Below are 12621 nucleotides of genomic sequence, written 5' to 3' on the forward strand. Positions count from 1 at the left end.
GGTAAACATGACTTCACTTGCCCATTCATGTGAGCTTAACTCGTAATTACATTACTTCTGACTTTACCACTTCAGGATCAGGCTTCGGCACTGTCAGACGCTTCTCATCTTTAAGCTGCATGCAGCGTTTCTGCTTTTTAACTAAAAAATGCCTTCTGGAAAATTATATTTATATCTTGGATAACAGTTCTCATCCAGTCAGCAGTAGCGAAGCGCTCACCCAGCCCCATCCCCACCGGGTTTCCGCAAGGCTCAAAGCTCGAACCCCTGCTGCTTCCCATTTTCACCAGATAGCTCAAAATATACCTACAATTGCACGGTACCACTGTTGTGCTGACAACACTGTAACTATATGTCCTTCGCCCCCAATTTCCGTCTCCAAATTTGTCTCGGTCTAATATTTGCTTCTCTTCTAGAGAATTTTTCTCATATGACCAGAACCGATGGAAATAAATAACAATGGTGCATTGATAACAGCACACAAACTCAATGTCAACTCCTCACCTCCAGCGAAATCTTAACAAAGCTGAGCTCTATTTCCCCTGCCGATACATCCCCCGTGCCTTTCGCTCAACATTTTGGTTAAAGGTCATGAAGCCACAGCTGTATTTTGATTAAAGTCTCCCTGTAGTCAGTAATTCGTATCAGTTAAAACTCATGTTTGAGCATCATAATTGCACATTATGCAAGTTTTACCTATCACAGTAATTTCTTGATGCTTTAAAACAGCTTGAATGTAACTCTACACCCTTGCCTCATTTAGTACCGTATTTTCTGGATTATAAGTCGCATCAGTCAAAAATGCATTTTGAGGAGGAAAAAACATATATAAGTCGCACTGGACTATACATCGCTTTATTTAGAAAACGATTTCACAAAATCCAAGCTGAAGAACAGACATTTAATCTGGAAAGGCAAGTTATTCAACTACACAATAGCACAGAAGCTGAATAGGTGTGCGTACATGTTAAAGAAACACAAACGGTTATTTACACGATACACAATAGCATACAGAACATACCTGGGAGGCTGAATAGGCTAAATCAGGGGTTCCCAAACTTTTTTTCCTGCGCAACCCCTTCTATGTCCCAACCGGGTTGGCGCACCCCCAATCCCCACTTCAAAAGAAAAAAATACCTTAAAAGATTTGTTTTTAAAGACTCATGTTTAATCATGCGCAAATAATCAGGGACCGGTTGCAACAGCCGGAGGTTAAGAAGTTGGGTGTAAGTCCTATATCGAGCTTAGCTACGTCTGTCATTGTGAAAAATATTTACGCGTGTTGCACCATCTGAAACTACGACCAGACGCAGCTACGCTCAGCGTAGATATGCGTTTAACCACTGTGATATTTAGATGCCATTCAAGTTTACTATGGTAAAAAACATACACTTACTGCCGTCAGCTAATAGATGATATATGAGAGTTTCCTCATGTTTACCAGTGCGCTCTCCTTCTAGATGCGTGCGTAATATGTCGTGACTAACAACTTTATCATAAGACGTCCCACACTTGACAGTTTCCCTGATTTCAGCCGGTTAAGCATATTTATAATATATATGGAATGAATGAAACGAGTTGGCACGCAAATAGCGGCTGCAGTGCATAACAGAAAAGCAGTGTGTAGAAAAAGACAGCAGCTGTCTTCTACGTTTCTATCAAAAACTAATTAATTATAGATTACAAAGGAAATGTTTACTGTTAATTTTTTATTTATTTATTGTATGGAAAAATCCCACTTAAAGAAACAGACCGCCATTACATTTTTTCTCTCGCGCACCACACTTTGGGAATCTCTGGGCTAAATGAACACGACAAGCCAAATCAAGTTCAAAAACTTCCCGAAGTCATACTGCATCACTGAATCCATCGAAAAACATAAATACAGGAGCAGCTGTAGACGGTAATGGTTTCTCTTTATAAGTTCCAGGACTCGTCAAAATATGAAAAAGTGCGACTTATACTTCAGAAAATACGGTATACGCAGATCTATAAATATGCAAATTAATCCCCGCCTCCACTCTTTCACACCAGCTCGAACCATAGATATATATGTAAATAGATGCTACATTCGGCAGTTTCAGACACATTTTCACATGCATACGTGAACTACATGAATCTGTGTTTATCTGTGATCTGGGGCACCATTGACTTCCATAGTAGGGTCATTCTACAGAAACGTCCACTTTTGGCATTGCAAGATGTCTTAAAATGTATTTCTTTTTCTAACATTTAAACTTAGACCACATTATTAGATTACACTTTGACTTTATGAGTACACATAAATGACAGCTTAATGATTTTTTATTTTTTGTGTGCATGCACTTCAAGAATGCATAGACCTTTTTTTGTCACTGGTGTTACCTTATGTCTTTAGCAATATTAAAGGCGTTTATGAAATATTATTTTTTATTTTTTTAGCTTTAAAGATTAATTCTTAAGTGTAGCAGAATTCAATGAATTAAAATTTATCATCATGTCACATGTGAAAGATTTTATTTAATGTGAAAGAAAAAAAACACAGTTACACCAGTGACACAACAAATCACCAGTCACTGGTGTTACTGATCTTCACTGGTGTTACCCATAAGGAAGGTAACACCAGTGACAGTAACACATGAAAACTGGATTTTACAAAATATCTGCTGCAAAGTATCAAACCACATGTTGTCAATGATTATATATTCACTAAATTAAGTAGTTTAATCCATTTGTATTCTACAGGGGTGCAAACTCATCAGGGGTGAAAAAGGTGACGAAGACACAAGCGTTCATATATATATGACATACATACATACATATTATAATTTGTAATTTATTTACTGTAAATCTTATTCATTTTAGCATTTTAATTAGATTTTAGCATTTTAATTTAAATCAAATTTGAACTACTAACACCAATTACTGTAATGGCATAAACAAGAATTAATAAATGCTTATATACAATATAATGTTAATTTTTCGTTCATAATGCATTTACTAATGTGAACAAATACAACCTTTTTGTAAAGTGTTACAGAAATTAGCATTTTTATTATTATTTAGTAGTACACATAAACAAATAATTTAGGGTTTTTTTCTGTTCCACAGTCATAGCTCTAATACAGAATATGAACCCTGAACGAAAAACTCAAATCAAACTCGTGTACAATTCGACGTACAAATGTTATTAAAGGTAGAAAGGTGATTTAGTTAAGAGCAGTGAGACATTTTACCTCAATGCTGTTTGATTAACACGAGTGACAGACAGGAGCAAAATTAGGTAATTTCCCCTTTAAGACCGAAGTCCGACTCCGGATCTAATATACTGTTACACATGTGTTTTCTCGTTTAGCTGTTTACTATCTCTTAAGCCCTGAATTGTCGTGTTTATGAGGACACTTGCAAAAACCGGGAATTTTGACGCATGTGTGTATTAAAGGCTAATACAGCGGCAAAAATACTCACAAGCTTAATGAGAAGCGGATACGCGGCTTCCACGCTCCTCTCAAACAGAAACAGGTATATAGTGCATATAGCACTGTTGTTTGTGTTTCAACGGCTTAAAATCACTTAATTTAAAACTGCGGTGTACAAATGTTAAAGGACAAGTTCGGTATTTTACACTTAAAGCCCTGTTTTCAGATTGTTTTTGGTGAAATAGAATGGTTTTGACTGAAATTTCGACATTTGCGGCTTCCCTGAGAATTTTCGCGTGTTTGTGTTTCAGCTCAGACCTCTACAATGGGTTTAATGGTGCACTGGAACAATCCTTCCTAAAATGCATTAAACTTTCGTTAACAAAGACGTGAAACTCACCGAGTGGTCAGGGGTGTTCACTGATATGCTCTCACAAAAATCGCTGCAAAAGATGCTTTCCAACAGGTGTTTTAGCATTCGTTGTTAACTTGTGGACCTATTTTTCCAAACGCCTTACACCCGTACATTCTTCCGCTTAGAGCTTGAATAATAAACACTCCAGCCCAGGTGGTGGCGATAATCCGCTTTTGCCAATTGCAAGAATAGAAACAAAGTTCCTGGCGCGGAGTAATACCGTACCTCACAGGACATCTAATACAAGTCAATGGAGTTGGTAAAAACTACGATAAAACCTGTTGGAATGCGTCTTTTGGAGCGATTTTTGTGTGAGCATACCAGTGAACACCCCTGACCACTCGGTGAGTTTCACGTCTTTGTAAACGAAAGTTTAATGCATTTTAGGAAGGATTGTTCCAGTGCACCATTAAACCCATTGTAGAGGTCTGAGCTGAAATACAAACACGCGAAAATTCTCAGGGCAGCCGCAAATGTCGAAATTTCAGTCAAAGCCGCGGCGCGGATGTCGCGGAACGCGCAGAAGGCGCAGGGCGTTCCGCGCGAATTGAGCGTTGCCGCGGGAAACGCGCGAGTTCAAAAATCTGAACTTTGGCGGAATTCCGCGCCGCGTTAACCAATCAGGAGCTTGCTGTAGTAGTGACGTGATTACAGGAAGCGAGCGGAGTGGTGTAGTCTCCGCGGAGTCGCAGAAGCCCCTCCCATGACCAGATTTCCGCGTGAATTTCTCGAATGACTAGAATTTCACACGCGGATTTCACGCGAGAATGAAGCGAGTGAACTCAAATGTTCAAGCATCCAACTACGCGCGAATAACGCGTTTTTGCCGCCTCTTCCGCGGCTGGTGTGAACCCACATTAAGCTTTTATGGCCACGCGCACAGCAACGTGACGTGGGCGCCTAACCTCGAATGAGAAAATACTACGAGTTAAGTGTGTGGGCTCAATCTGCCGACTGCTTAAACTTCGGCAGCAAATGAGGTGACTATAAATTGTTAAACATAACCCGCCAAACTGACATCATTACCACAATAGCTGGACATGATTTTCATAATTTCATTTACTGCTACCCTGTCGCAGACCCGCAGACCCCCCTCACCCCTCATTTTCAAAAACTAACAAGAATTACTTACTTTTGGATCAAAAACGGCGAATTTCGCCAAAAGGTGACAAGTTTGCACCCTTGATTCTAGTTTTTTGCAATTTCCAAACAATAAAGGAGGTGATTTATAAATAAAAGCTTCAAATGAACTCATGAAATAAATGAGAAGATTTCTGATAACTGAAAAGAGACAGTGGACTTATATGGGCATCTCTTTATAGATCTCCAGGAAATTGAAAGAAGAAAGTCAAGTGATGTCATCAGTGTGATTTTGATTTAAAAATAAGAGCTTTTTTGTTAAACGGTAACACCAGTGACACAACTCCAGGGGACCACTACTTTCATTATATATTTTATAATATTTATTTAGCAGTTTGTCTTTTAATGTAATTTACATCATATATTTGATAGTTATGGACACATTATTGTATTTTAAATGGAAGAAAACACTGTTTTCTGTGGTGCTTGGAATTCTAATTCATTTATAAAAATCAAATATTGCTACATTGATGGCTCAAGAAGGTTTAATTGTTCAAATAACATATTGTTTCATTTTAAAATATAAAAAATTAACCCTAAAGGGTGTTTCACGTGTAACATTTCTGTAAAATGGACATTTCTGTAGAATGACCCAGTATTATTTTTTCTTACTTTGGAAGTCAATGGTGCCCCAGATCTGCTTGGTTACAAAAAAAATCTAAATAACACTATGCAGCTTATTCTGCCAAAACTGCTCAGTGAGAAAGAAGAGCTCAGATCACCCGACAGACATATAAAAAGTGCCCAATCATGCTGTATTGTAGATGTTTTATGGCAATGATGTGTAAATGTAAAAAATGCCGGAGATTTACCCTGTGGAGGCTGCCATCATACATCCACCCTGATTAGCTGTGGCTTCCACACAACAGCCCTCATGGTCGTGGCTCATGCCAAAGTTATGGCCGATCTCATGCGCCATGGTGGCAGCCGCCCCAATGGGCAAGTCTGAATGGTCCTGGGGGAGAGAATTATTTAATGTACCACCCGTAACAAACATTGCAATAAATGAAACAGCTCATAAACTATTTCTAGAGAGTCTGTCTAAAATGATGAATTGAATATCCAGCAGAAGTATTTACAGTTTTTACTGCCCCGATATAGATTAATTGCATTTCATAATGGAAAAAAGCATTTTTATAGGCTGCAGGCTGCTGTTTCACTATGCCACAATGCATCAGTTCCAACAGCAAAGTAAGTAAATGACAGTAGAAGCCCAAAGGACATCACTGATTTCCAAAGACATCTTGGATATGTTACAATGATGCCATAAATTGTCGAGGAGGTTGTTTTATTTTTGACCTGCAGGTGGTAATTTAGGTACCTTGGCTGGGGCGAAGAGAATGGCCTTTCTTTTATCTTCATAACACAACACAAACAAAAACACACACACACCCACACACACACGCATAACACAATCATACTGATATCTTTGCAAAGGCCACACAGTGTTGATTTTTACAGACAGCACTAATAATATCTTCACCGTAATAACTATGATGAAATATGACATGCAGCCATATTACAAATTACTTCACTTTATGGATTTTCCATCCCTTAAATTCCTTATAAAAACACACTGTCCTTGTGATGGGGGTTTTGAAGCATTTGAGGTACCAGCAGAAGCCTGTTTAAGATAAGAAGTGCTTTCTCAAAAATATTTCAACCCAGACGAGACCAAAGTGGGGCTTATTCATGAAGCAATGTATTAAAGTGTATATCGCATAGAAAACCATTTCAGTTTATTTTCTTTATTGAATTAAATGTGACAATTTCTGTTCAAATGAATTCATGAATAATTTACATATAAATTCGTTGGCAAGTCTTTACTACTTAAGTCTAAGAAGTAGGCGTAATCTGGTAGATCGTTCTCAAGATTTTCAATATTGTGAGCAACCATTCAATACTGAGCGTGTCAAGCGCGCATCAAAACACGGTTCTCCTGTAACGTAAAGGTCTAAGCAGGCTATACCGATGTAATGTAGTATGACCCCATCTGTTTGCTCGTATTTAGCAGAAACGCTTCACACCTCATCAGCATTCCTCAAAGTGTCTCTATCCCACCGCACCAACTAAGAGTAAATAAAAGACTAATCATCTGTGTGTGGGCTATTGATCGCTTTATCAAATCCCTGCATGTGCCACGCACAAACACACACTATATACACACACTGTTTACAAGAAACGCAATCTTACCACGTTGATGCCGCCCGAATTCTCATGACTGCACATCCCCTCCAGCGGAGCCATGCCAATAGTGGTGCCCTTGAAAATCACACCACTTAAGAGAGAATAATAAATAAAGACAACAAATTAGAAAAGCAAAATATCAAACAAAACCCTTTTTAAGGAAAAATAGCACAAGGACAATTTAAGCAAAACATTGCTTGGTTTTATATTGAAAGAGTGCTGAAAATTAAGACAAATAATATTTGTGACCCTGACTGTGAATACCCAGCTAGTCATTTTTTTTTTTGTGATTTACTGTTTTCTATTCAAAATCATCCAATGTAATGCAAAGAACATTATGTGACTGAAAATATAACCTTGATATCTTTTATAAAGACTGAAATCAATGTAAAGTCTCATTTTGAGACTTTAGCCATGGATTGCATAGACACGGTCACACTTAAAGCCCCCCAAAACTAAAAAATGCACTTTAAAATGTTTTTTTTATCAGAAAATGAGCGTGTTTACATAAACGTCCTGTTATTATACAAATCCATCGATTCTACTTTGTGTAATCTCCTTTAAAGCACAACAAGTCACACAAAACAGGCTGTTGGGGATCCCCTTTCAATGTGATGTCACATTGATTAAGCCACAACCATAACCGCTCACAGACTCCGCATTATGAGCGTGTAGTTCAGTCTTCTGCTAGAGACACATGTTTGATGTAGTCCAAAACGCATTTGTAAGCGATCTACAGCCTACTTTGCATACGGGGAAGGGAGCAGGAGCTCTTTTTGCATTTAAAACAGCGCGTTTTTCATTGCAGCCACAAATGGTCATGTTCAACATCGTATGATGAAAGATTTGTGGTGTATTTTGAACTGTATTTTAATCTTTACAGACACATTCTGGGGATACCAGAGACTATTTTAATATTGCTGGAAACGCATAGGTTAGGGGCTCTTTAAAATGTATGAATGTCATTGCATTGGATAATAAAATATTACACCAAGTGGGACAGACTTCAAGCAAAACATTGCACAAAGAGATGTCTGTTATATTTTAAAGTAAATGTACATAAAAATATTTTAGTATTAAAGAAGATATATCATGAAAATGTGACTTCTTCCATGTTTAAGTGCTATAATTGGGTCTCCAGTCCTAGTAACCTAGAAAATGTGAAAAAGATCAACCCAGTAACTTAGTTTTGTTAAACCATTCCAGGGAACTACACTGCGACCATTTATTTTTTTTAAATGCCATTGCGACCCTAATTTTTAATGGATCGCAAATGTATCACTGATTATTTTTGTACCTACCTTATGTTTTAGGCAATATGCTATGATTTACTATGAGCATTTATTAAAACAGAAATGTGTATTTTTAGAATATGTTTTATAACGTGCTCTGAGCCTTCAACGCGGTGAGCGTTCGCGTGCTTTCTGTTTCTCAATGAATTGGGTCGGTGCGATGCTAAGAGAGTGTCAAATCCTTCCATGGGTGCGTTCCACTCCAGTTTTAGACACGCACTCGCGAACTTCCCTAAACACTTCCCCTCTGGGAATCCCTGTCGCCATTTTAAAGTGCGTTCCACTTTGTCAAGTGGACGAGGGAAGTTTGTATGGACAGACCCTCGCTCCCTCGCTCCCATTTTGACCGAGGGAGCGAGTCTACTTCATATGTACACTTCAGGCAGCTCCATATCCCACAATGCATCACAATTGTGACGTCACTTCAGCAACTCGCGCTTTACACATGGAGGGGCGGTCTCCACTTTTCATGTGATCAAGTGCTTAGGGCGATCCATTTGAACCCACTTCAAGTGTTTCAGCAGTAGTGGGCACTCGTACAACGTAAGTGTCTAAACGTTTTTTGGTGCCACTGCTTATCAGTAAAAGACATATGTTAGTCTTTAAAGCATTGCTTTAAATGAATAAAGTAGTTCTTGGTTAAAGAAGAGCCCTACATATGTGTATGTGGTTTGTGTGTTGCAACTAACGTAAGCAGTTGAGCATTGTCGTGTTTCTTGCGGGATTTCAGTTTTTGTCTCCACTGAAGAAAGGACCACAGTGTAGAGTTTGGCTCCTCATTAATGATGCACTGGTCATGTTCTGTCCAAACCTCTAGACCAATCAAAGGTACACGAATGTTCAAGTTTCTGTAAAACTGATCAGACATATACAGTAGAGGTTATAACCATTATTACATTGCAGGTATTTACACATACTATGATATTCCCATTTTGTATTCAACAAGCAAACACGCTATGCAAACAGTCCTTTTAACCAATAAAATGTACGCAGGCATGACATACCTTATCTACATAATTAGCTATTTCCATTATCCTCAGTTTAGTTTTTTGAAGATCCTTGTTTTGCTTTCTGAACTGTAGAGACAAAAGGAAACGCCACGAGGCAAAGTGATCAGCATGGAAATGCACAAACTGTGCTCAAGAAGCCTTGATTAATCAAATCCAGTCCTAATAATATCCAACATCCCCTCCCGCCTTTGCAGAGTTTGATTTAGGTTTTGATGTAAAGTCATGAAAGGAACTCAATCAGAGAACTCAACAGAATGTAACATTAAAAGTTGCTCTGCATGGCCCTTTAGACGTGATTCATATACCAGAAGACCAAAAATTTAACTATTCTATCACAGTAAAGTATTAAATTCATTGAACTTCTTGATAACTCCTTAGAAGATGTCAGAAAGGAGAATGATAAAAAGTGGGTGAGAGAGAGAGAGAGAGAGGGAGAGAGAGAGATTTAAGGCAACAATAGCTCAATGAGCGCATATGAATGAGAGGCTAGCTTTAAACCACAGTATATATATCTGATTGTATTTGACATTTTAAAGGCCTGATTCTTGCAGTAAAGTTTGCTGTTGTAAAAGTGTCCAATTAGCAGAAGTGTGTTTTTTCACATGTAACTTCAGCTTACCAGTGTGTTGTCAGCTACTATATACAGTTCCATGTACTTGGTAGTACCCCAGGCATTTCGTCGAACCTAAGGGTTGGGAATAAATAGAGAAACAAATAAACGTCAAACAAAAAGCAAAGTTAATAGCCGGAGGGTACAATTTATGGATTTTTTTGGTCTCCTGGCACTCTTTTTACATACACACAATGAATGTCTGAATGCCAAGGACAACTTGACAGTAATAAAGTGAATTGTTTAAAAACTACATAACACAGACTGAAGTTCCTATGAAATGAGCATTTAGATGCGGTTTCCCAGACAGGTCTTATCTTAGTCCCAGATTAAAATGCATGTTTGAGCTGCCTTCATTTAAAAAAACATCTTGCACTGACATATCTTATCAGACTTTTTTCATGTTTAAGTGCTATAATTGGATCCCAAGTGCTTCTATCAACCTAGAAAATGTGAAAAAGAACAAAAATGGTAAATGGACTGCATTTATATAGCGCTTTTAACAGACCTATGGCCATCCAAAGCGCTTTAAAAGTTGCCTCAGATTCACCCATTCACTCAGGCATTCATACACCGACGGCGGTGTCAGCCATGCAAGGCGCCATCCAGCTCATTGGGAGCAGCTGGGGTTAGGTGTCTTGCTCAAGGACACCTTGACACTTGGTCAGGTGGAACAACCCAGTAGTTTTCTCTGCAAGCATGTGAACAAATAGGTCATTGAAATTTGGCTCCCCTTGTGATGTCAGAAGGGGATAATACCGCCCCTTAGAGAGGCATATGCTCATTTTCCAGCTTCCCTAGAGTTAAACATTTGATTTTTACTGTTTTGGAATTCATTTAGCCGATCTCCGGGTCTTTTAGCATAGCTTAGCATAATCCATTGAATCTGATTAGACCATTTAGCATCACGCTCAAAAATAACCAAAGAGTTTCAATATTTTTCCTATTTAAAACTTGACTCTTCTGTATTTAACTGCAGGAGGCGCAATGATATTACACAGTGCCCGAAAATAGTCCTCTGCTATTGAAAGTTACCAAGGGGGCTATTTTCAGGCGCTGCATAATATAATTGCGCCTCCTGCAGCCATGGTACAGCAGTTAAGTCCTTGATTATTACGGCAAAATGAGAGTATAGTTCCTAGCCATATCTGCATAGAAAATCACCACTTTTAATTTTCCGTTGGTCTTAGCACACGATGTAACTACAGAAGAGTCAAGTTTTAAATATTGGAAAAATATTGAAACTCTTTGGGATTTTTTTAGCGCAACGCTAATGGTCTATTCAGATTCAATGGATTATGCTAAGCTATGCTAAAAGTGCTAGCGCCAGACCTGGAGATCAGCTGAATGGATTCCAAAATGGCAAAAGTCAAATGTTTAACTCTAGAGGAGCTGGAAATTAGCATATTTTTAAAAAAGTGGAGTGTCCCTCCAAAGATCAGCTCAATTGCATTTAAAAGGACACACAAAAAACAGCAAATTTTTTCTTACACCTACAAAGTGGCAATTTTAACATGTTATAATAAGTTATTAATATGATATTTTCAGCTAGAACTTCACATACTTACTCTGGGGACACCAAAGTTTTATTTTACATCTTAAAAAGTCTTGTGAAATGTCTGCTTTGTTTTGTCTCAAGATGCAGACCAGTAATGTTTCTGTAAGGTATGTTTGTTAAAACTACTTAAATGTCCTAATATAACTAAGGCCTAGTCTTGGAATAATCTAAAACCTGAGAAACTGTCCCTTAATGAAAATTGTTGTTCATGCAGACTAAATACTGGCAGGATGTTTTCATAAAGCTCAAATATTATAGCAGCAATAGTGTTTGTTTTTCACTGCTTTCCGTTTCTGTTGTTCTTCGTGTTTAGTTTATATTTGCATTTTAATTGACAGGTCCAATTCATTCCAATAGCTGTTTAGGGACAGCTGGACATCTTCTGTGTTTACGATGCCAGAGTCTCGTTAGACTTAAGTGACAGCTAGCCTTTCTAAATAAAATGTGAAGTGAGACTGATTTAAGACTTTTTGTCTGACTCATTAAAACTACCAGGTCACATAAGTCAAATTCTCTTAAAAGTAAGCGTAAAAAACTCAAAAAGAGATGAACCCACATACTGTTAAAACAACCCAGCAATTTGGGTTGAAAACGTTAGGGTTGAAAATAACCCAGCATTTTCAGAGTGCAGGCTGTTGTTGCTACCAATGAGGACAATGAAACAGAAAGATAGGTGGTCTTTTTTATCAGTTTTGTATTTTTTTACAGCATCCATTTTTTTCTCATCACACTCAATTCAGACAGCCAGCTTACCACTCGACTAAAACATCACTTTATTGGTTTTGGTGCCTTTAATTTAATAGAGTGCTGCCAAAAGACAGGTCAAATATTTCTTAAAAAGGAGTTTTTACTTAGGAGGACACACAAGCATATCAAAAACCCTTAAACAATCCAGATGGGCCTTTGGCATTTGAAATTTTTTTGATTATGTAGCAATACTTTTTAATGTTGCCAACATAATCTACTGTGACCCTAACAACAACTCAGACAAATATTGTATTACTTAAATGT

At 38.0% G+C, this 12621-nt stretch overlaps 1 protein-coding gene across 1 annotated transcript in view; it reads right to left on the bottom strand.

Annotated features, from left to right (window-relative positions):
• The window catches only part of adam19a (ADAM metallopeptidase domain 19a), a 117514-nt gene that overhangs the window by 31400 nt on the left and 73493 nt on the right, over nt 1-12621 (bottom strand). The window contains exons 7-11 of the mRNA XM_065289022.2: nt 10062-10127; nt 9437-9508; nt 9122-9288; nt 7147-7231; nt 5766-5908 (exon numbers count right to left, since the gene is read on the bottom strand). Coding sequence (XP_065145094.1) covers nt 5766-5908; nt 7147-7231; nt 9122-9288; nt 9437-9508; nt 10062-10127 — 533 coding nt within the window. The remainder of the gene's footprint in view (nt 1-5765; nt 5909-7146; nt 7232-9121; nt 9289-9436; nt 9509-10061; nt 10128-12621) is intronic.

The sequence above is a fragment of the Paramisgurnus dabryanus genome, chromosome 2 (genome assembly GCF_030506205.2).
Source record: "Paramisgurnus dabryanus chromosome 2, PD_genome_1.1, whole genome shotgun sequence".
Taxonomy (NCBI): domain Eukaryota; kingdom Metazoa; phylum Chordata; class Actinopteri; order Cypriniformes; family Cobitidae; genus Paramisgurnus; species Paramisgurnus dabryanus.